Source organism: Panthera pardus, unplaced genomic scaffold (genome assembly GCF_024362965.1).
Source record: "Panthera pardus isolate Hobbes unplaced genomic scaffold, ASM2436296v1 HiC_scaffold_4, whole genome shotgun sequence".
Lineage (NCBI taxonomy): Eukaryota > Metazoa > Chordata > Mammalia > Carnivora > Felidae > Panthera > Panthera pardus.
In genome coordinates this window covers 18,962,537-18,981,971 of record NW_026526969.1, presented here as the reverse complement: position 1 = coordinate 18,981,971, position 19,435 = coordinate 18,962,537, and the positions used below count along the sequence as shown (strand labels likewise).

At 54.5% G+C, this 19,435-nt stretch overlaps 1 protein-coding gene across 10 annotated transcripts; it reads left to right on the top strand.

The window, feature by feature from the left end:
• The first annotated feature begins 2,004 nt into the window (after positions 1-2,004).
• SRRM2 (serine/arginine repetitive matrix 2) lies at positions 2,005-19,179 on the top strand. 10 transcript variants are annotated; one of them, XM_053894207.1, is made up of 15 exons: positions 2,005-2,076; positions 4,452-4,723; positions 5,603-5,710; positions 5,891-6,055; positions 6,228-6,305; positions 6,748-6,807; positions 6,905-6,937; positions 7,124-7,174; positions 7,363-7,455; positions 8,109-8,304; positions 9,405-16,093; positions 16,827-17,114; positions 18,198-18,311; positions 18,431-18,541; positions 18,626-19,179. In XM_053894207.1, exons 1-15 carry the CDS (start codon positions 2,020-2,022, stop codon positions 18,633-18,635), a joined length of 8,325 nt encoding a protein of 2,774 aa, XP_053750182.1. In that variant the 5' UTR covers positions 2,005-2,019; the 3' UTR covers positions 18,636-19,179. The 10 variants fall into 10 exon arrangements, with proteins under 10 accessions (XP_053750182.1, XP_053750181.1, XP_053750180.1 ...); XM_053894206.1 differs by having other exon boundaries at positions 6,745-6,807; positions 18,434-18,541; XM_053894205.1 differs by having other exon boundaries at positions 6,745-6,807.
• The last annotated feature ends 256 nt before the right edge of the window (positions 19,180-19,435 follow it).

The following is a 19,435-nucleotide window of genomic DNA, read 5'->3' as shown; positions in this document are numbered from 1 at the left end:
GAGCCCAAGGTCGACTAGCAGGTGGCGGTCTGAGAGGCTCAGCGGCTTTCAGCTGTGCTGGGAGAGCGGGACTCCTCCTCAGGTTGCAAACGCGGACTTTAAAAAGGTACCAGGAGGCACTCTGCAGAGGGGTGAAGAATCTGAGGGTGTTTGTAACGTTGTTGCCCTGCCACGTTTAACGTGTCCCAGGTTCTGTAGAAAACGGCATCGGTGCCCGGCCGCCTTACCCGGAGGAACTAGTACGAAAAGTATCCCCCAAGGCAGCCGGCCGGCCCCGTTCAGCACTATCTGCAGCGGTGGAAGCTGCCAACCCCCTCGGCCAGCTGCCGTGGCTTTTGCCTCAGGCCCTGGGCCTGACGCCGGGCTCTGAAGTTAGGAGTGTACCCGCCGCCTAGGGTCTGCGGGGGCTTCTGCCCGGTGCGGCAGGCCGGGTGCGACGCTGCCGCGGGCTCGCCGCGCGAGGCCCGTGGCCACAGGGAAGCAGTTAGGTCGCTGGGCTCGGACCATCAACTCCAAACATGGGGAGACAAAATGGCGGCCGTGCCTCGGGCCGAAGCCACATACGGGTTCCGCGGCACGCACGAACTGCAACTCCCAGAATGCTCTGGTTAGAAAGTGGGAGGGCGAGGAGCGCGCCAGCGTCCCTCGATGTGGCGCTAGGCCCCCATGCCCCGCCTCCCCCCCGGCGGAAATACTCCGAATACGTGGCCCCCTCTGGGCCTCTCACCCGCCCTTCCTCGCACTGGCCGAAGGGATTCGTAGTTCCCTTGGCGGCTGCGTTGAACCTCCCTTGGGCCTTAAGAAACTACACTTCCCGAAGTGGCCTCGGCGCCTGCGCAAAGCGCCGCGGGACGTACTACGGTTCCCGGCGGGCCCCGCGACGCGCGCGGGTGCGTGCTGACGCGCTTCGTCGGTCGTGCTGACGTGCAGCGCGGCCCAGGCGGGGTGCGAGTGGCGCAGTCGGAGCCCGCTGCGGCCCCTGAGGAAGCGACGAGGCGTCTGTGTCGGCTGAGCCAGGCGGACCGGCGAGGCGAGGCGGCAGCTCCTGGCCCCGAGGGACTCGGGAGCGTGAGCAGCGGCAGCACCTCTCCCCCTCGGAGGCGGCGGGCGGAGGCGGCGGCGGCGGCGGCGGCGGCGGCGGCGGGTGAGAGGGTGAGGGAGCGCGCGAGCCGGGTGGGGGAGGGGCGGCGGCCCCGGCGCGAGGCCAAAGCGCGCGGAGAACGGTCCAGGCCGCCGCGCGCACGCGCGCTCGCCGCCCCTAGCTCACGCGGACGCCCTCGCTCGCCCGCCTCCCCTCCCCCTTCCCTTCGGTTCCCGTCGCGCGCGGGCTTTTCCCTGCCTTCCCCTCCCCCATGGCAACGGCCCGCGCCGCCGAGGGCTCGCGGGCTCGCGCGCGCTCGCGACGAGGAGGGGGGAGCGCGCGCCTCGGCTTCTCGCCACCCCCACGCGTGCGGCCGAGGAGGGCCTCCCGCAGCTACCCCTTTCGACATTTTCTCGGCGGGGAGGCGGCGGCCGTGGCCGGGGCGCGTTCCCGGGTCCCTCCCCCCCGAGCCTCTCGGGTCTTCGGCTTCTCCGTCCCTCCCGGGGGCCTGCGGGCCGGCGCGGAGCCTCCCAGACTCCCGGGCGCCGCGCAGCCCCCTCCCCCACCCCTCAAGGCCGAAAATAGGCCTTGGCCGCCCAGCCGGCGCAGGGGAGGCCTGGAACCGGGTGCCCTGGAGACGTAGGTAGTTCGCGCCCGTTGCTGGCGGCCTTGAAGCGGCAGGGAGACGCGAGCTCTGCGGCTTGGCTTGTTTTGTTTGAACGTAAAGGTGACGTGCTCGGCCCAGGTATGCGAGGGAGTGTAGGTGCCCCCCCCCCGCCCCCCCCCCCGGCCCCCCACTCCTTCATTGTCTTCTCGAAAGTTCAAGCTTAGCGGGGCCGGTGGGGCGCTGCCTGGGGAAGGAAACGCCGGGCTCCGCTTCAGGCTTTAGCTGGCCCCCGTCTCTCCTGAGCCTTCGTGGCCACTCACGCGGGGCTAAGATGTCGTCTGGCCCCAGAATTCCAGACGAGCGTTTCGTTGTCTTTTCTCTTAAGTGTGTGAGTTGCGGTCTTGTCTTGAGCCAGGACGTAACATTTTTCTGGGTTCGGTAGCGCTGGCCCAGCCCCCCCGAATCCGCTCATCACTGAGCTTGCTGGGCTGGCTCGTGTCCGTTTCCCTGCACGCCCACCGCCTCTCTCCTGGTGCGTTTCGTTTCTTGAGCGTTTCCCGTCTTGAATTGAGGATTGTCTTGTCTCTCTTTGTCTGGCGTCGTGATAAGTTTCCCAGTAAAAGGAAAAATTTTTCTGTCTTGCAGTCGATTTTTGCTTTGTGATTTTTATCTTGGACAACTTTTGTGTTCTCACAGTCTGTGGACCCTAGTTGAGAATGTTTGTTTTACAAAGTTAGCTGTTTCGGGTGACTTCTGTGTGTGTTGATGTTCCCCCTTCGCCTTTTCCTTTTAGTGTTCTGAGCACTGCCTCGGGTGCCGTGGGCTGCTTTGGGGGAGGGGGGAGGGTGAGGACTTGTTTTTTAAAGTTCTCCAATTAGTTGTGACTTAATGTCCTTTCTTTAGCAGCTGCTGGTTTGCCCTCTTAAGGGAGTGGGAGGACTTTTGTGTGAGGTGGTATGGAAGTGTGGGTGAATGGTTAAGCTGAAGAATTAATTGCACGCTGGAAGCATTCTGCGAGGAAGGCAGAAACTAGGGTGGGGTTTAGAGAGGCAAAGAAGGACCTAGGTTTAGAGTGGGGAGGATTGGTATTTGAGAAAATGAAAGTGAGTGTCGGAAGGTAAAGAAACTCATTTCTTGTGCTGTAGCGAAAATTTTCATTTTTTTGTGCATTTCTACTTGCTTTTCCTAGATTGAGCTTCATTTGTCACTCCTGTACCTTAGTGTGGTTTTCTGATTTTTCAGTCCTCTGGAGTCTGCTCCTGGGGTTGGGCAGGGGCCCAGCCTTTAGAGTTGGGGGACAGAGGTACAAGCAGTTCTGGAATTGGGCAATTTTCCTTCCATTCTCAATCTCCCCATACTTAAAATTTTGTTTTACTATATCCTTCAGGTACTCATAGGCTGTTTCTTCTGGAATTTTAAAAACATAGGCTTCCTTTGTATCCGTGTTTATCTACCTTTGCTTATTTTTCACTAATCTCTTCGCTTGTTCCTTGGGGTTTTTGAGGGGGGTAGTTTTCCCTCACATATTTGTGCTCTGTGAAGCTGTCGCGGACGAGATGAGATGGAGGAAGAAATAACGTATATGTAGTAGGAGAAAAGAATAAGAAACGTGTAGCTAAGAAATCTAACCAGAAAAATCGAGGGGGTTGAGGGCTTTTCAGAGCCATGCTGGGGTTGGGACAGGCTGAGAGGATAGAACCTTGGTGTAGGAGGCACAAAGAGAACATGGGAGAGATAAGGCAGGTCTGGAAGAGAAACACTAGGAAGCGAGATAACGGGGAATTGGTAGGGAAAGTTGACAGTTTCGCCTTAGTGAAGGGCTGGGGGGGGGGGGGGGTTCTGAGTAAGTTTAGGGCAAGGAACGTAGAAGAGGGCAGTGGGAACAGTTGGAGCAGAGGTTTGATCAGAGCATTGAGCTGCAAACAGGTGATGTCTAAGGGGAGCTAATGAGACTCGGGTGAGCTGCCGAAATCGTGAGAAATCCTATTGGGAAGGAAATTAAAGGAGCAAGATATCAGGCAAGGTAGTCGATAGCTTATAAATATTTGAAATCAGGGAAACGGCCTCTCCTCGGGGAGGTAAAGTACAAGAAGATTATGTAGCCAAGGTTCTTGTGTTTCTGATATGCATGCTGGCTTTTATTCTTGAGTGTGAGGCTGCATGGGACTCTTGGTTTATGTCAGAAACCAACCGGTCCACGTGTTAAGATACGTAGGGGTTGTTTAGTCTGTTTTGCGTTTGTGACGTGGTAGTCTGAAATTCTTAGGTCAGTTCTGAAAAGAATCTTTGGATTTGGACTGTGGGCCCGTAGGTACCGCAGATTTGTGGTAGTGGTGGTCGTGCCCTGTTTGGGGGCCTCAGTCAGTCAGTTGCCAGATGTCGGAAAGTAGATTAGTAGTAGGTGGAGACGTTGGTGCTTGTGGGAGCCAAATGAGAATAAAGAGTGTGGAAAAATTCGAGAGAAATAGGTTTCTTGTTTTCTCAGGGTGGAACAAGAACATGTAGGTGCAAACAGAAATGGAAGTGGCTCTTGGCCTTTGAGGGAAAAGGCTGTAAGAGCTGGGGTAGGATTGAGTGGAAAGAAAGTATGGGAAGGGGAAGGGAAGGAAGGGTTTTTGTTAGAAGACCAGGAGGATTTTGCAGATAAAGGAGTTTAGTGTGGAGCTTCCTGTTGAAATAGGGGTGAAGAACAGGGATTTGGGTGGTGGCAAGTGGTTAGTTTGGGGTCAGGGCCCTGACCCGTGTTTCCCCGCTCCCCCCCAGGAGCGGTGGTGCCCCCCCGGGCACGGGGCCATGTACAACGGGATCGGGCTGCCGACGCCCCGGGGCAGCGGCACCAACGGCTACGTCCAGCGCAACCTGTCCCTGGTGCGAGGCCGCCGGGGTGAGCGGCCTGACTACAAGGGAGAGGAGGAACTGCGGCGCCTGGAGGCTGCCCTGGTGAAGCGGCCTAATCCTGACATCCTGGACCACGAGCGCAAGCGGCGCGTGGAGCTGCGATGCCTCGAGCTGGAGGAGATGATGGAAGAGCAGGGGTGAGGGGAGGGCTGGGGGAGAGCCAAGCACTGAGTGAGTGCAGAGCTGGGGGAATTAGGTGGGATGTAGGGAGTTGAGGGCTTGTTGAAGAGGCCTGGAGAGGAGTTGCAGGAGGGGAGGAGGTAAAGGAGCTAGCAGATTGAGAGGAGTTAAGGGACAGCTCAAGGTGGGAGATGAGGAAAGTCTGTACCAAGAGAAAGCCTGAGGGAATTTGAATTATTAGGATGAAGACACTTGGGGAAAGAGGGAAGCCATTGAAAAACAAAAAGGTGCTTTAAGGGGAGAGGTGGGAAAGCAGGTACCAGGCAAGAAAAGAGCTGGAGTAGAAGCTGACAGGTGTTGTCATTGGTAGAGAAGAGGAAGGTAAATGGATTTAAGGATTGAGGCCTTGGAAGGTAGTGAAGGCAAGAAAACAGGAATTGAAATACTAATCTGGATAAGAGGGGATCATGGGTTGGGTAGGGAAGTGAAATTTTGGAAAAGGAGTACACTGAGAAAACCTTTTAGAGCAGTGGTTTTCAAACTTCAGCAGTGGCACCCTTTTTATACAATGCACTTTACTTTGGAATCTCAGGAAATACCTGTTGTTGAAGTCGAGGAGGAGCACCTGGAACTTTGCCTGCTTAGCTTTCCTCTTTTAGCCCCTGGAGTTTAGCCTGTTTAAAATCCACTGTTCTAGAGGCTATAGTAAATGGAGGGAAGAAAGAACAGTGAAAGATCAGAAAGATTTAAGAGAAGGGCCCTTTGGGTGACAGTGAGTGAAAAGTTTTATGTGTGCATGGAAAGGGAAGGGATCCTCCTGGGAATAAGGAAACTTTAACTTGGGACTGGGTTAAGTGCCTAGTCAGGCTTTAACCTTCAAGGGATTTGTTCTTCAGGTACGAGGAACAGCAAATTCAGGAAAAAGTGGCTACCTTTCGACTCATGTTGCTGGAGAAGGATGTGAACCCTGGGGGAAAGGAAGAGACCCCAGGGCAGAGGCCAGCGTGAGTGTTTTCACTGTCTCTTATTTCCTCTGGACTGCACTGCTTCTCCTGTTTTCTCTTCTTCAACTTCCTCCCTGTTCTTTCTCCCAACTTCTTCCCAGTCTCATTTGGCTGCCTCCGGTGGTGTGAGCAACCCTGATCTTTTCTCTTCCCTTCTGACCATTGCCTTTTTCCCCCCAGGGTAACTGAGACTCACCAGTTGGCAGAACTGAATGAGAAAAAGAATGAGCGACTCCGTGCTGCCTTTGGTATCAGTGATTCCTATGTAGATGGCAGCTCTTTTGATCCTCAGCGACGTGCTCGAGAAGCTAAACAACCAGCTCCAGAGCCTCCCAAACCTTACAGGTACTCAAGGTCAAGAAAGCATGTCAGCTTCTTTTCTTCTAAGCGCTCTGCTCTATTTAGGGATGAGGGGGACTGTTCCTTCCCAAACTGTTGAGATTTTGTTGTTTTGAAGTTGAAATGTCTGAGAAAATTCATCTTAGCACTCATCCTGCTTCTTCTCATCTTCCTCCAGCCTTGTCCGGGAGTCCAGCAGTTCTCGCTCACCAACCCCAAAGCAAAAGAAGAAGAAAAAGAAGAAAGATAGAGGACGGTAAGTTAGTTGGGATGTCACTTTAATAAGCAGAGGACCGGTCTTGTGCCCCCCCCCCCCCCCCGGAAATAGAGAATTCTTTTGGGAAGCAGGAGAGAGTTGTGAGGTACATCAGGGAAGAGGGAGTTACCATTCAGATTTCAGTCACGGGAAGGAATGTATTAAGTTTATTCATTGGGGAAGGTTTGATTCTGCAGCTTTGCCAACTAAGAACTAACTAGGCCACGTCTTGAATTACTGGGCTTTTCGTTTTGAGGTTTGTTGCTTTATGGAAGAGGTATTTCTGCTTCCTGGAGAGTAATAAGTCCTGGGCTTAGGTCTGAGACATTGGTGATGTTCGTGTTTGTTGATTTAGAAGCCTTTTTTGGGGGTGGATTGTAAGTAGGGGGGTCAGAGAAGGAACCCAGTAGAATGACTTTGTTTCTGAACCCATCTTTAGCAGGTCAGAGAGCAGCTCTCCTCGACGAGAGAGGAAGAAGAGTTCTAAGAAGAAGAAGCACAGGTACGAGGTGGGAGTACATGAAGTGACTGGAGAGGTTTGAGGAGTCCAGGCATAGGTATTGGTTTATGCGTTGTTTTCCCCCCCTCCCCTCCAACAGGTCAGAATCTGAATCCAAAAAACGGAAGCATAGGTAAGAGCTCCTTGGGACATCGGGGACATAGTGACATGGAACGGTGAGCCCGTCTGGCCTTGCCTGTTCTGTAGGGGTTTCTTAGAGTAAAGCTCAGTTCCTTGATCTTCTGTCAATAGTTCTGTCATTTTTTTATTTGATTTTGGATTTTTTTTTAAGATGATTATTTTGAATTTCCATTGTCAGGTCTCCCACTCCAAAGAGCAAACGTAAATCTAAGGACAAGAAGCGGAAGCGGTGAGTGAGTTTGTGTGAATTGGAGGGGAATTTGCTTATTAGGCAGTAGGTTAGGTGAAGTCTACCTGGCGGGGTAAAGGGGAGAATCAGTTGTGTCCTTGACTGATGGTGGAAGGTTGAGGGACCGACGAGGAGAATCCAGTGTAAGCGTAATAGCACCCTGAGCTGTGGTGGTGGCCTTCCTTCAGGTCTCGTAGTACAACACCAGCCCCCAAGAGCCGCCGGGCCCACCGTTCAACGTCTGCTGACTCTGCTTCCTCTTCCGATACTTCCCGCAGTCGGTAAGGGGTGGTCCAGGAGGAAGGGAGGGAGAGGGACTTGTGGGTTAATCAATTTAATATTTATTGAGCGCCCACGGTGTGCTAGGCGCTGCACAGACCATTCGGAAGACACGGTCCCTGCCCTCTAGGAGCTGACAGGCTAAAGCAACAGGATGGACAGACATATACATTTCCCCTTCTCTTTTTTTTTTTGTTTTTGTTTTTGTTTTTGTTTATTTTGTTATTTTTTGTTTTGTTCTGATGTATATGGACTGCCAGAATAGGGGGGGTGGTGGTTTGTTCGTGGTGTCTGGGGGAGGAAGGAATCCTTACCCTGGCTTCCTTAATCGGGGAAGGCTTCCTGAAGGAGGTGGGCTCAGAGGTGAGTTGTGAATGAAGTGGGTAGGGAATGGGCAGGGTGGAGGGTTTGGGGAGGATGGGGGAGGTGGATAAAGGGGTAGAGGGAGAACACTTTTGGGGACTGTTGGGAAGAAAAGGACCAAAGTGAAGTGGACTTGAATTTCCATGAGTGACTTGAGTCTTGTGTGTAAGAGAAGGCTTCTTGGAAGAGGGTTTGTATAGTCAGGAAAGGTGGATGGGAGCTGGGAGGGGGTTCCCTCTTCTCCCCTGAGCTGATTTCTTTCCTCTCCCCTGCCCTCAATTACCTTCCTCAGGTCTCGAAGTGCGGCAGCAAAGACCCATACAATTACCTTGACTGGGCGAAGTCCTTCCCCTGTTTCAGGGCGTCGAGGGGAGGGAGATGCACCTTCTAAGGAACAAGGTACCACCAACACAGGGCAGCCTAGCAGCCCAGAGCCCTCTACAAAGGAGCCTAGCAGTCCTCATGAGGACAAAGACAAAGACAAGGAGGTAGGTTACGTCTTGAGTTAATGCATGTTTTTGGGTTGGAGGGTTAGGATGGGTGTTTGAAGTGAAGGAGGGAAGTAAACTGGTTTAAAGAAGTGAATTCAGTTCTTTTCGTAACGCAGTTTTCATTTTATTAAGGTCTTTTCTGCATGTGCAAATTCTATAGAGTTAACATTTTCAAACTTCGCCGGGTATTTGTAGGTTTTACGTCACTATGCTGTTTGTGCTTTTACATTCAATTTGAGAAAAGTATTTTTAAATCATTTTTAGCATTTTGAGATTTGTCTATAGAGTTTATTTTTGTTAAATGCTGGTTGTAGCTAACTAAAAGTTGTCAACCCACTGGATTGCTGCCTGCAATTGGGAAACACTACTCCGGAATGGTCTTTTCAGTACTTGTCATTTTATGGTTGCTATTCTGATCGAAGCCCTAATCGTGATGTTTTATTGCTTTAGCTATTACAGTGTAATTGCTCTTCGTTAAATGCTTAGCTTTTTAGTCCCGTTTTCTGTGTCCTCCAGAGTTATTTTTCTAAAGTACAAGTTGGATTACCTCAAAAACTTAATTTCTGTTTTAATTTCATTTACTTGTCTTATATTTAAAGCTTTTCAAACTTGGTTTCGTTTTCTTTTTCTGTACTTATCTGTAGTTCTATTTACATAAACCATATTCTCAAATCTTTGTCTTTGCACCATAATCTTAGTGTTTTTCAAGGGTGAAGTCAGATGCCTCACGCTTCGGGAAACTGCTTTGTTTTTCCGTTTAGTAAAAGTATGCACTTTTTTTCTGTTGCCGTGGTATTTTGTTAGGGTTATTGTAAAACGTAGTGTGTTGTTTGTGTTGTGTTTTTTTTTAGGTTATGAGACTTAAAGTGATAAGATAGCCTGTTCATGTTGTCCCAATTGTCTTTTTATGTGATCTTTTGTTAATGACTACCTGTGGTGAGGTAAAGGACCAGTTGGTGTTGTAATGGGGTGTGTAGAGGAAAAATTTCATTGGCAAGGATGTTAGGCTCTTAAGGGTAATAGGAAGTTTTGGTGTTTAGGTTGATGGGAAGTTTTGGTGCTTATGTTCCTATCCATGCTTTCTTTTCCACTCTTAGAAATCTGCAATTCGACCTAGCCCCTCTCCGGAAAGGAGCAGCGCAGGCCCAGAACCACCTGCTCCCACTCCGCTCCTTGCTGAGCAACATGGCGGCTCCCCACAACCCCTTGCAACAACCACCTTAAGTCAGGAGCCAGTGAACCCCCCATCTGAGGCTTCCCCAACCCGGGGCCGTTCACCACCTAAGTCTCCTGAGAAACCTCCCCAGTCGTCTTCAGAGAGCTGCCCACCATCCCCTCAACCTACCAAAGTTTCTCGACATGCCAGCTCTTCCCCTGAAAGTCCTAAACCTGCACCAGCTCCTGGGTCCCGCCGAGAGATTTCTTCTTCTCCCGCATCCAAGAGTCGCTCACATGGCCGAGCAAAGCGGGATAAGTCACATTCTCATACCCCTTCTCGAAGAGTGGGGAGGTCCCGTAGCCCTACCACCACTAAGAGGGGGCGATCTCGGTCTCGAACCCCTACCAAAAGAGGTCATTCTAGGTCCCGGTCCCCTCAGTGGCGTAGGTCCCGGTCTGCACAGAGGTGGGGACGGTCCAGAAGCCCCCAGCGACGTGGTCGCTCTAGGTCTCCTCAGCGACCAGGCTGGTCTAGAAGCAGAAATACCCAGAGAAGAGGCAGGTCTAGATCAGCAAGGCGAGGCAGGTCTCATTCTAGATCCCCAGCCGCTAGGGGCAGATCTCGTTCTAGAACGCCAGCCCGCCGGGCTAGATCTCGCTCTAGAACGCCTGCCAGGCGGAGATCACGATCCAGAACACCTGCCAGGCGTAGGTCCCGCTCTAGAACACCAGCCCGGAGAGGCAGGTCTCGCTCTAGGACACCTGCTAGGCGCAGATCTAGGACCCGATCGCCAGTACGACGGAGGTCTCGTAGCAGATCACCAGCCAGGAGAAGTGGCAGGTCACGCTCTAGAACTCCAGCCAGACGTCGGTCACGCTCTAGAACACCAGCCAGGAGAGGGAGGTCTCGGTCTAGGACACCAGCAAGACGAGGACGATCTCGGTCTAGGACACCCGTAAGACGAGGACGATCTCGGTCTAGGACACCAGCAAGACGAAGATCTCGTAGTAGAAGTCTAGTTAGACGAGGAAGATCTCATTCTAGAACACCACAAAGAAGAGGCAGGTCTGGTTCATCATCAGAGCGGAAGAACAAATCCAGAGCATCACAGAGGAGGAGCAGGTCCAACTCAAGCCCGGAAATGAAAAAATCTCGAGTTTCTTCAAGACGGAGCAGGTCTCTCTCTTCACCGCGGGCCAAAGCAAAATCTCGCTTGTCTTTGAGGCGAAGCCTTTCGGGATCCTCTCCGTGTCCTAAACAAAAGTCTCGGACACCACCAAGGCGCAGTCGCTCTGGATCATCCCAGCCGAAAGCTAAATCTAGAACACCACCAAGGCGAAGTCGTTCTGGTTCTTCTCCTCCTTCTAACCAGAAATCTAAAACACCTTCAAGACAGAGTTGTTCCAGTTCATCTCCTCAACCTAAAGTGAAGTCTGGAACACCACCAAGGCAAGGGTCTGTAACAAGTCCCCAGGCAAATGAACAATCTGCGACACCACAAATACAGAGCCGTTCAGAATCATCACCTGACCCTGAGGTGAAATCTATGACCCCTTCAAGACATAGCTGCTCTGGGTCCTCTCCTCCTAGAGTGAAATCTAGCACCCCTCCAAGAGGGAGCCGCTCTGGATCGTCATCTCCACAACCCAAAGTGAAGGCAGTAATGTCGCCAGTCCAAAGTCATTCTGGCTCCTCTTCTCCAAGTCCTAGTAGGGTAACCTCTAAAACACCGCCAAGGCAAAGCAGATCAGAGTCTCCTTGCTCCAAGATGGAATCTAGATTGTTGCAGAGACACAGCCGTTCTAGGTCCTCTTCACCAGATACCAAAGTGAAACCTGGAACACCACCAAGACAAAGTCACTCAGGGTCTACTTCACCATGCCCTAAAGTTAAGCCCCAAACTCCATCAGGGCACAGTCTTTGTGGATCTAAGTCCCCATGTTCCCAAGAGAAGTCTAAAGACTTACCAGCACAAAGTTCTGGATCCTTCTCTCTCTGTCCAGGAGTAAAGTCTACCACACCACCAGGAGAAATGTATTTTGTCTCCTCTTCTCTGCAACAGAAAGGACAATCACAGACTTCACCAGACCCTAGATCTGATACTTCAAGTCCAGACATGAAACGGAGTCACTCTGAGTCTCCGTCTCTGCAGAGCAAATCTCACACACCTCTTAAGGGTGGCCGGTCCAGGTCTTCATCTCCAGTCACTGAGCTGACACCCAGATCTCCACCAAGACCAGACAGAAGTGAATTGTCAAGTCCTAGGCTAAAATCTGGAATGTCTCCTGAGCAGAGCAAGTCTCAGTCTGACTCTTTCCCATATCCTGCCATGGACTCTAAATCTCTTTTGGGGCAGAGTAGATTGGAGCCTTCTGAGTCAAAAGAGAAAACAGGCTTACTACTTCAGGAAGATATTACTGTGTCATCTCCTGGACCAAGAGACAAATCTAGTCCTTTCCCAGTGCAGGATAAATCTGAGTCCTCACCAGTACTCAGAGAGACACCTAAAACCCCATCAAGGGAAAGAGGTGGTGTTGGGTCATCCCCAGATACAAAAGACCAAAGTACGTCAGCTAAGCCAAGCCAAGATGAGGAATTAATGGACGTCGAGAAATCTGAAGAATCCTCAAACCAGGTCCTCTCTCATTTGTCTCCAGAACTTAAAGAAATGGCTGGAGGTAATTTTGAATCCTCACCTGAAATAGAAGAAAGACCTGTGTCTTTGACTCTTGACCAAAGCCAGTCACAGACTTCTTTGGAAGCAGAAGTCCCTGCAGTGGCCTCAACTTGGAGTGGGCCACATTTTTCTCCAGAGCATAAAGAGCTGTCTAATTCCTCCCCGAGGGAGAATAGCTTTGGATCACCTTTAGAATTTAGAAACTCAGGCCCTGTTGCAGAAATGAATGCTGGGTTTTCTCCTGAGGTTAAAGAAGATTTGAATGGATCTTTTCCTAATCAGCTGGAGACAGATCCATTTGTAGACATGAAAGAACAATCCACAAGGTCCTCCAGACGCAGCAGTTCTGAGTTATCGCCAGATGCAGTGGAAAAAGCAGGAATGTCTTCAAATCAGAGTGTTTCTTCGCCAGTGCTTGATGCTGTACCCAGAACGCCATCGAGGGAAAGAAGTAGCTCTGCATCTCCTGAACTGAAAGACGGTTTACCCAGAACCCCCTCAAGGAGAAGCAGGTCTGGGTCTTCTCCAGGACTTAGAGATGGGTCTGGGACTCCCTCGAGGCACAGTTTATCTGGCTCCTCTCCTGGAATGAAAGATATACCTAGAACACCGTCTAGGGGGAGAAGTGAATGTGATTCTTCTCCAGAACCAAAAGCTTTGCCCCAGACTCCTAGGCCAAGGAGTCGTTCTCCATCATCTCCAGAGCTCAACAACAAGTGTCTTACCCCCCAGAGAGAACGAAGTGGGTCAGAGTCATCAGTTGAACAGAAGACCATGGCTAGGACTCCTCTTGGACAGAGAAGTCGATCTGGGTCTTCTCAAGAACTTGATGGGAAGCCCGGTGCATCCCCTCAAGAAAGAAGTGAATCAGACTCTTCTCCAGATTCCAAAGCTAAGACACGAGTACCACTTAGAGAAAGGAGTCGGTCAGGGTCGTCTCCAGAGGTTGATAGCAAAGCCCGACCTTCTCCTCGCCGTAGTAGGTCTGGCTCATCCCCTGAAGTTAAAGAGAAGCTGAGAGTGGCACCCAGGGCACAGAGCGGTTCTGATTCTTCTCCTGAACCCAAGGCTCCTGCCCTTCGAGCTCTTCCCAGACGAAGCAGGTCAGGTTCATCGAGCAAAGGCAGAGGCCCTTCTCCTGACGGAAGCAGCAGTTCAGAGTCCTCTCCAGAACACCCACCCAAATCCAGAACTGCTAGAAGAAGCTCTAGGTCATCACCAGAGCCCAAGACCAAGTCCCGCACTCCACCTCGCCGTCGCAGCTCTAGATCGTCTCCTGAGCTGACTAGGAAGGCCAGGCTGTCTCGTAGAAGCCGCTCTGCATCGTCCTCACCAGAGACCCGTTCTAGAACCCCCCCGAGACGTCGAAGAAGTCCTTCAGTGTCTTCCCCAGAGCCAGCTGAAAAGTCAAGGTCCTCACGCCGGCGGCGCTCAGCTTCATCCCCACGTGCTAAGACAACTTCAAGGAGAGGCCGTTCTCCTTCACCAAAGCCTCGTGGGCTTCAGAGATCCCGTTCCCGCTCAAGGAGAGAGAAAACCAGAACAACTCGACGTCGAGATAGGTCTGGATCTTCTCAGTCAACTTCGCGGAGAAGACAGCGGAGCCGGTCGAGGTCTCGGGTCACTCGGCGGCGGAGGGGAGGCTCTGGTTACCACTCAAGGTCACCTGCCCGGCAGGAGAGTTCCCGAACTTCTTCCCGACGCCGAAGAGGCCGTTCTCGGACACCCCCAGCCAGTCGGAAGCGGTCCCGCTCTCGTACATCACCAGCTCCGTGGAAACGCTCACGGTCTCGGGCCTCTCCAGCCACTCACCGGCGGTCCAGGTCCAGAACACCTTTGGTCAGCCGCCGTAGGTCCAGGTCTCGAACTTCACCAGTCAGTCGGAGACGATCAAGGTCCAGGACATCAGTGACTCGACGAAGATCTCGATCCAGAGCATCGCCAGTGAGTCGAAGGCGATCCAGGTCTAGAACACCACCAGTAACCCGCCGTCGTTCAAGATCCAGAACCCCAACACGCCGGCGCTCCCGTTCCAGAACTCCACCGGTGACTCGAAGAAGGTCCAGATCTAGGACTCCACCAGTGACCAGGAGGCGATCTCGAAGCAGAACTTCCCCTATCGCTCGCAGAAGATCGAGATCCAGAACGTCTCCAGTCACCCGTAGGAGATCTCGATCTCGCACATCTCCAGTAACTCGAAGGAGGTCCCGCTCTCGAACCTCTCCGGTGACACGCCGCCGATCTCGGTCCCGAACACCTCCTGCTATCCGGCGTCGCTCTAGATCTCGGACCCCGCTGTTGCCACGCAAGCGTTCTCGAAGTCGCTCTCCCCTTGCCATCCGTCGCCGTTCCAGATCCCGTACTCCACGAACAACTCGGGGCAAACGGTCCTTAACGAGATCTCCTCCCGCCATCCGAAGACGTTCTGCATCCGGAAGTAGTTCTGATCGTTCACGTTCTGCTACTCCTCCGGCAACGAGAAATCATTCTGGTTCTCGGACCCCTCCAGTAGCGCTCAATAGCTCCAGAATGAGCTGTTTCAGTCGTCCTAGCATGTCACCAACTCCTCTGGACCGCTGTCGATCACCTGGAATGCTGGAACCCCTTGGCAGCTCCAGAACACCTATGTCTGTCCTGCAGCAAGCTGGTGGCTCCATGATGGATGGTCCAGGTCCCCGAATTCCTGATCACCCGAGAACATCTGTGCCGGAAAATCACGCACAGTCTAGGATCGCACTTGCCCTGACAGCCATCAGTCTTGGCACTGCTCGGCCGCCTCCATCCATGTCTGCTGCTGGCCTTGCTGCAAGAATGTCCCAGGTCCCGGCTCCAGTGCCTCTCATGAGTCTCAGAACGGCTCCAGCTGCCAGTCTTGCCAGCAGGATTCCTGCAGCTTCTGCAGCAGCGATGAATCTGGCCGGTGCCAGGACACCTGCCATACCAACAGCAGTGAACCTGGCTGACTCCAGAACGCCAGCTGCGGCGGCAGCCATGAACTTGGCCAGCCCCAGAACAGCAGTGGCACCTTCTGCTGTGAACCTCGCTGACCCTCGCACCCCTACGGCCCCGGCTGTGAATCTAGCAGGAGCCAGAACCCCGGCTGCCTTGGCAGCTCTGAGTCTCACCGGCTCTGGCACTCCCCCGACCGCTGCAAACTATCCCTCCAGCTCCAGAACAGCCCAGGCTGCAGCCCCTGCAAACCTGGTGGGTCCTAGATCTGCACATGCTACAGCTCCTGTGAATATTGCCAGCTCCAGAACCCCTCCGGCCATGGCACCTGCAAGCCTCACCAGTGCTAGGATGGCTCCAGCCTTGTCTGGTGCAAACCTTACCAGTCCCCGGGTGCCCCTCACTGCTTACGAACGTGTTAGTGGTAGAACCTCACCACCACTTCTTGACCGAGCCAGATCCAGAACCCCACCAGGAGGCCCAGGCTCCAGAACCCCACCGTCTGCCCTCAGCCAGTCTAGAATGACCTCTGAGCGGGCTCCCTCTCCTGCTTCTAGAATGGTCCAGGCTTCCTCCCAGTGTGTTCTTCCTCCAGCTCAGGATCGACCTAGGTCCCCTGCGCCATCTGCTTTTTCTGACCAGTCCCGAGCTTTGCTTGCCCAGACCACCCCTGTAGCAGGGTCTCAGTCCCTCTCCTCTGGGACGGTGGCAAAGACCACGTCCTCTGCTGGTGACCACAACGGCATGCTCTCTGGTCCTGTCCCTGGGGTGTCCCACCCTGAGGGTGGGGAAACACCGGCCTCCACGGGGGCCCAGCAGCCTTCTGCATTGGCCACCCTGCAGCCGGCAAAGGAGCGGCGGAGTTCCTCCTCCTCCTCCTCATCCAGCTCCTCCTCTTCATCCTCGTCATCGTCCTCTTCCTCCTCCTCTTCCTCCGGTTCCAGTTCTAGCGACTCGGAGGGCTCTAGCCTTCCTGCTCAACCTGAGGTAGCGCTGAAGAGGTGAGGGGGCTTGACTGGCAGAACCGTTGGATGGGGCCGGTTTGGGGGGTGGGTGGGGGTGGGGAGGGAGAAGTTCTGTCCAGAGGCTCTTGGCTCTTTGAAAGAGGTATGGGACCTTGACCCCTAAGCTGGGGTCGAAGAGAATGCTGGGGTGGGGGCACCGGGGGGAGGAACGGGACAGGTAAAAGTCTCCTAAGGTTCATTCTCTAGAGGATAATGATAAGTTTTCCGTCTCTACAGAGGACAGAACTAGAGGAAATGGACTTAATTTTACAGCAGGAGGGATGGCAGTTAGACCTCAAGAGGAACTCCCTGGGCTGGAAGGATCTTCAGAGGTCATCCCATCCTTCTCCCTGCCTCCAGGCAGGACGGCCCCTCCCCCGGCCAACCCGCTCGCAGGGGCCTCCCCAAGCCGCGGCTCTCCCGGGAAGGAGACCGCCCAGCTCGGCTTCCACACCTGAGCCCAGGGGCCTTAGTCCTCCTCCGTCAGGGACATTCTTGAGGTTTAGCCTTGATCCCTTGTGCTGCGGGCCCGGCCTGTTGCTCGTGTTAGCAGAGGTCGGGGCATCTCGGGCCACTGCTCTCCAGAGAATGTGCTCGCCGGCTCTCCGCTCCGAGGGCTCCTGGGGCCTTTCTCCGGCACCCCTCCCCCACTGCCGTTCCTCCAGGCCAAGGAAGGTAGGGTCGGGGCTGGGGCGGCGTGTCTCCTCCTGACGCTCTGCTTCTCCCACAGGGTCCCCAGCCCCACCCCGGCCCCCAAGGAGGCTGTTCGAGAGGGACGTCCTCCGGAGCCGACCCCGGCCAAGCGGAAGAGGCGCTCCAGTAGCTCCAGTTCCAGCTCCTCCTCCTCCTCTTCCTCCTCCTCCTCCTCTTCCTCCTCCTCCTCTTCCTCCTCCTCCTCCTCCTCCTCTTCCTCCTCCTCTTCCTCCTCTACTTCTTCGTCCCCCTCCCCCGCTAAGCCTGGCCCTCAGGCCTTGCCCAAACCTGCAAGCCCCAAGAAGCCACCCCCCGGCGAGCGGAGGTGAGTGCGGCCTTGCCGGAGCCGGAAGGGGCGGGGTGTGACCCTGGGCGCGAGATCCCTGCCGGGAGTCTCTGGTGGACTGTGCTGTCTGGTTGCGTGGGGGGAGTTGGGCGCTCTCCCTACCACCTGTGCTGTGCCCTGTTCCGGCAAAGGGTCCGAGTGTGGGTGCTCCAGTCAGAATTGTGGAGTCCTAGGTTCCTTCCTTTCCCTTCCCCTGACATGCAGCCTGTTTCCTGCTCCCACGTCCCAGGGATTCTAGATTTTAAATCTCCCCGTTGCTCCCGCCAGGGCTCTGGTCTGGCCACCGTCATCTTCTCCCGACTCTGTCCACAGCCTCTTCCCTGTCTCCCTGCCTCCACGCCATTCTCTTCCACACGTAGCCAGAGGGATCTTTCTAAAACGCACATCTGGTTACTTCCCTCCACTCCACAAATCCTTCCGGGACGCCCTGTGGCCTGCAGGATAAAGCCCCACCTCTGCGGGAATGGCGTGTGAGGCTCTTCACCAACTGGCCTTGCCTGCCCTGTGTTCTCCTCTCCTGCCCGCCCCCACACATGCCCTGTGCTCCAGCCATACCCAGCGCCTTGCAGTCTAAGGAGAACCCCATGCCTTTGGACATGCTGTTCCTTCTGCCTGGAATTCCCTTGTCCGCCTGGTGAACTCCTCGTTCTGCAAGACTCCGCTCAAACAGCACCTTCGAGAAGACTACCCTCCCCCCCTTTCCCCGCCCTGTGTCCCTTCCCCCCCGGGTCCCCAGACCCACGTATATCGGTCCTTGTGGGGCTGCTTCCCATACACGGGGCCGAGCGGGCCTCCCTTGGCCTCCCTTCACCACCAGACTGAGCCCCTCCAAGGGCAGGGACTGTCTTTCTCTTTGCATCCCCCGCTGCACCCCGTGCCCTGCCCAGTGGGGCACTCGGTGGATGGTGTGCGGGCGGATGGGTGAGTGAGCAGACAAAGGTGGGTCTGAGGCTGGCCCTGTGTGGTATGAGGTCTGGTGGTCAGGACCTGGGGGGTGGTCCTGAGTGCCGGCTGGTGGGTTTGGAAGAGCGTGGTGCCATGGCAACTTCCTCTGCTCCCTAGGTCCCGTAGTCCTCGGAAGCCAATAGATTCCCTCCGAGATTCTCGGTCCCTCAGCTACTCGCCTGCGGAGCGCCGCCGCCCTTCGCCTCAGCCCTCGCCACGGGACCAGCAGAGGTAAGGCCTCCCGTCAGTGGCCAGCCTGGTCACCGCCACTCTGAGCAGCTTTGGGGCTCGAAGTTGCCAGAGGTTGGTGTTGCCTTGCACACGGGCTGACTGTCCTCTTGTTGTTGCAGTAGCAGCGAGCGGGGTTCCCGCAGAGGCCAGCGTGGGGACAGCCGCTCCCCTGGCCACAAGCGCAGGAGGGAGACACCCAGCCCCCGCCCCGTGCGGCACCGCTCATCCAGGTGCGTCCTTGTCAAGCTCTTGTGCCTGGGGACCTCTGGGGCTGGCTGGGGCCTAGGCACTGATCTCTGTCTCCTCTGTTTCAGGTCTCCTTGAATCTCTGTGGGGGGAATCCCACCACACCCCAAGTTCTGGAGCTGCAGGGAGTGCCCCCTTTACCCAGCCGTGGGGAGGGGTCCTTGTCTGCCCCCCCACCCCCGAACCCTGGCAGACTCCTGGGAGAGGACTCTTCCTCCTTCCCGCCCCCCCCTTTTTCTTTGTTCCTGTGAAATGTTAATCTCTGTGAGTTTTTCCTGGTTCACGTTTTGGGAGTTTTGGGGTGGGTGGGAATGAGAATGGGAGTTGTGGGAGGGGAGGATACAGTTGGGGACACCCTGGTCTTGAGTTAGAAAGGGCTGGGAGGCGTCAATGCCCCCCTGTAACCCTAAGTTCTGGGGGGAGTTGGAACTTGGGAACTTGTGTGAGGTGTTCCTGGAAGGAAGGGGCAGGAGTTGAAATTAGTTGGCCCCTACTGTCCCCCAAGTGAGGTTGTGGCCCCTCCCCCAACTTTTCTTCACGTTTCTTAAAGGCATTTTGGTTTTTTAAAATCTGTACAGCAAGAGCAACTTTTTCTGTCAAATAAAAATGAGAAATGCAGGAATTGGGTCTGTAGATTATTTATTAGGGGTGGAGGGTGGAGAGTGAGCAGTCTTTCCACTTTGAATGCCTCCCCCCCCCCCCCCCCCCAAAGCCTTAGAGGACTCAGGTAAGATGGCTGGCTGTAGGCGGTGGGTTCCCCGAGGCTGCGCCAGAGCCTGAACGAGCCTGCTTGCTGGAAGTCATAGAAGGAACCTCTGTCCCCAGGCTGAGCAGAAGGCTGGCCTGGGGCTCTGGGTTCCTCCCGGTTCTCTGCCCAC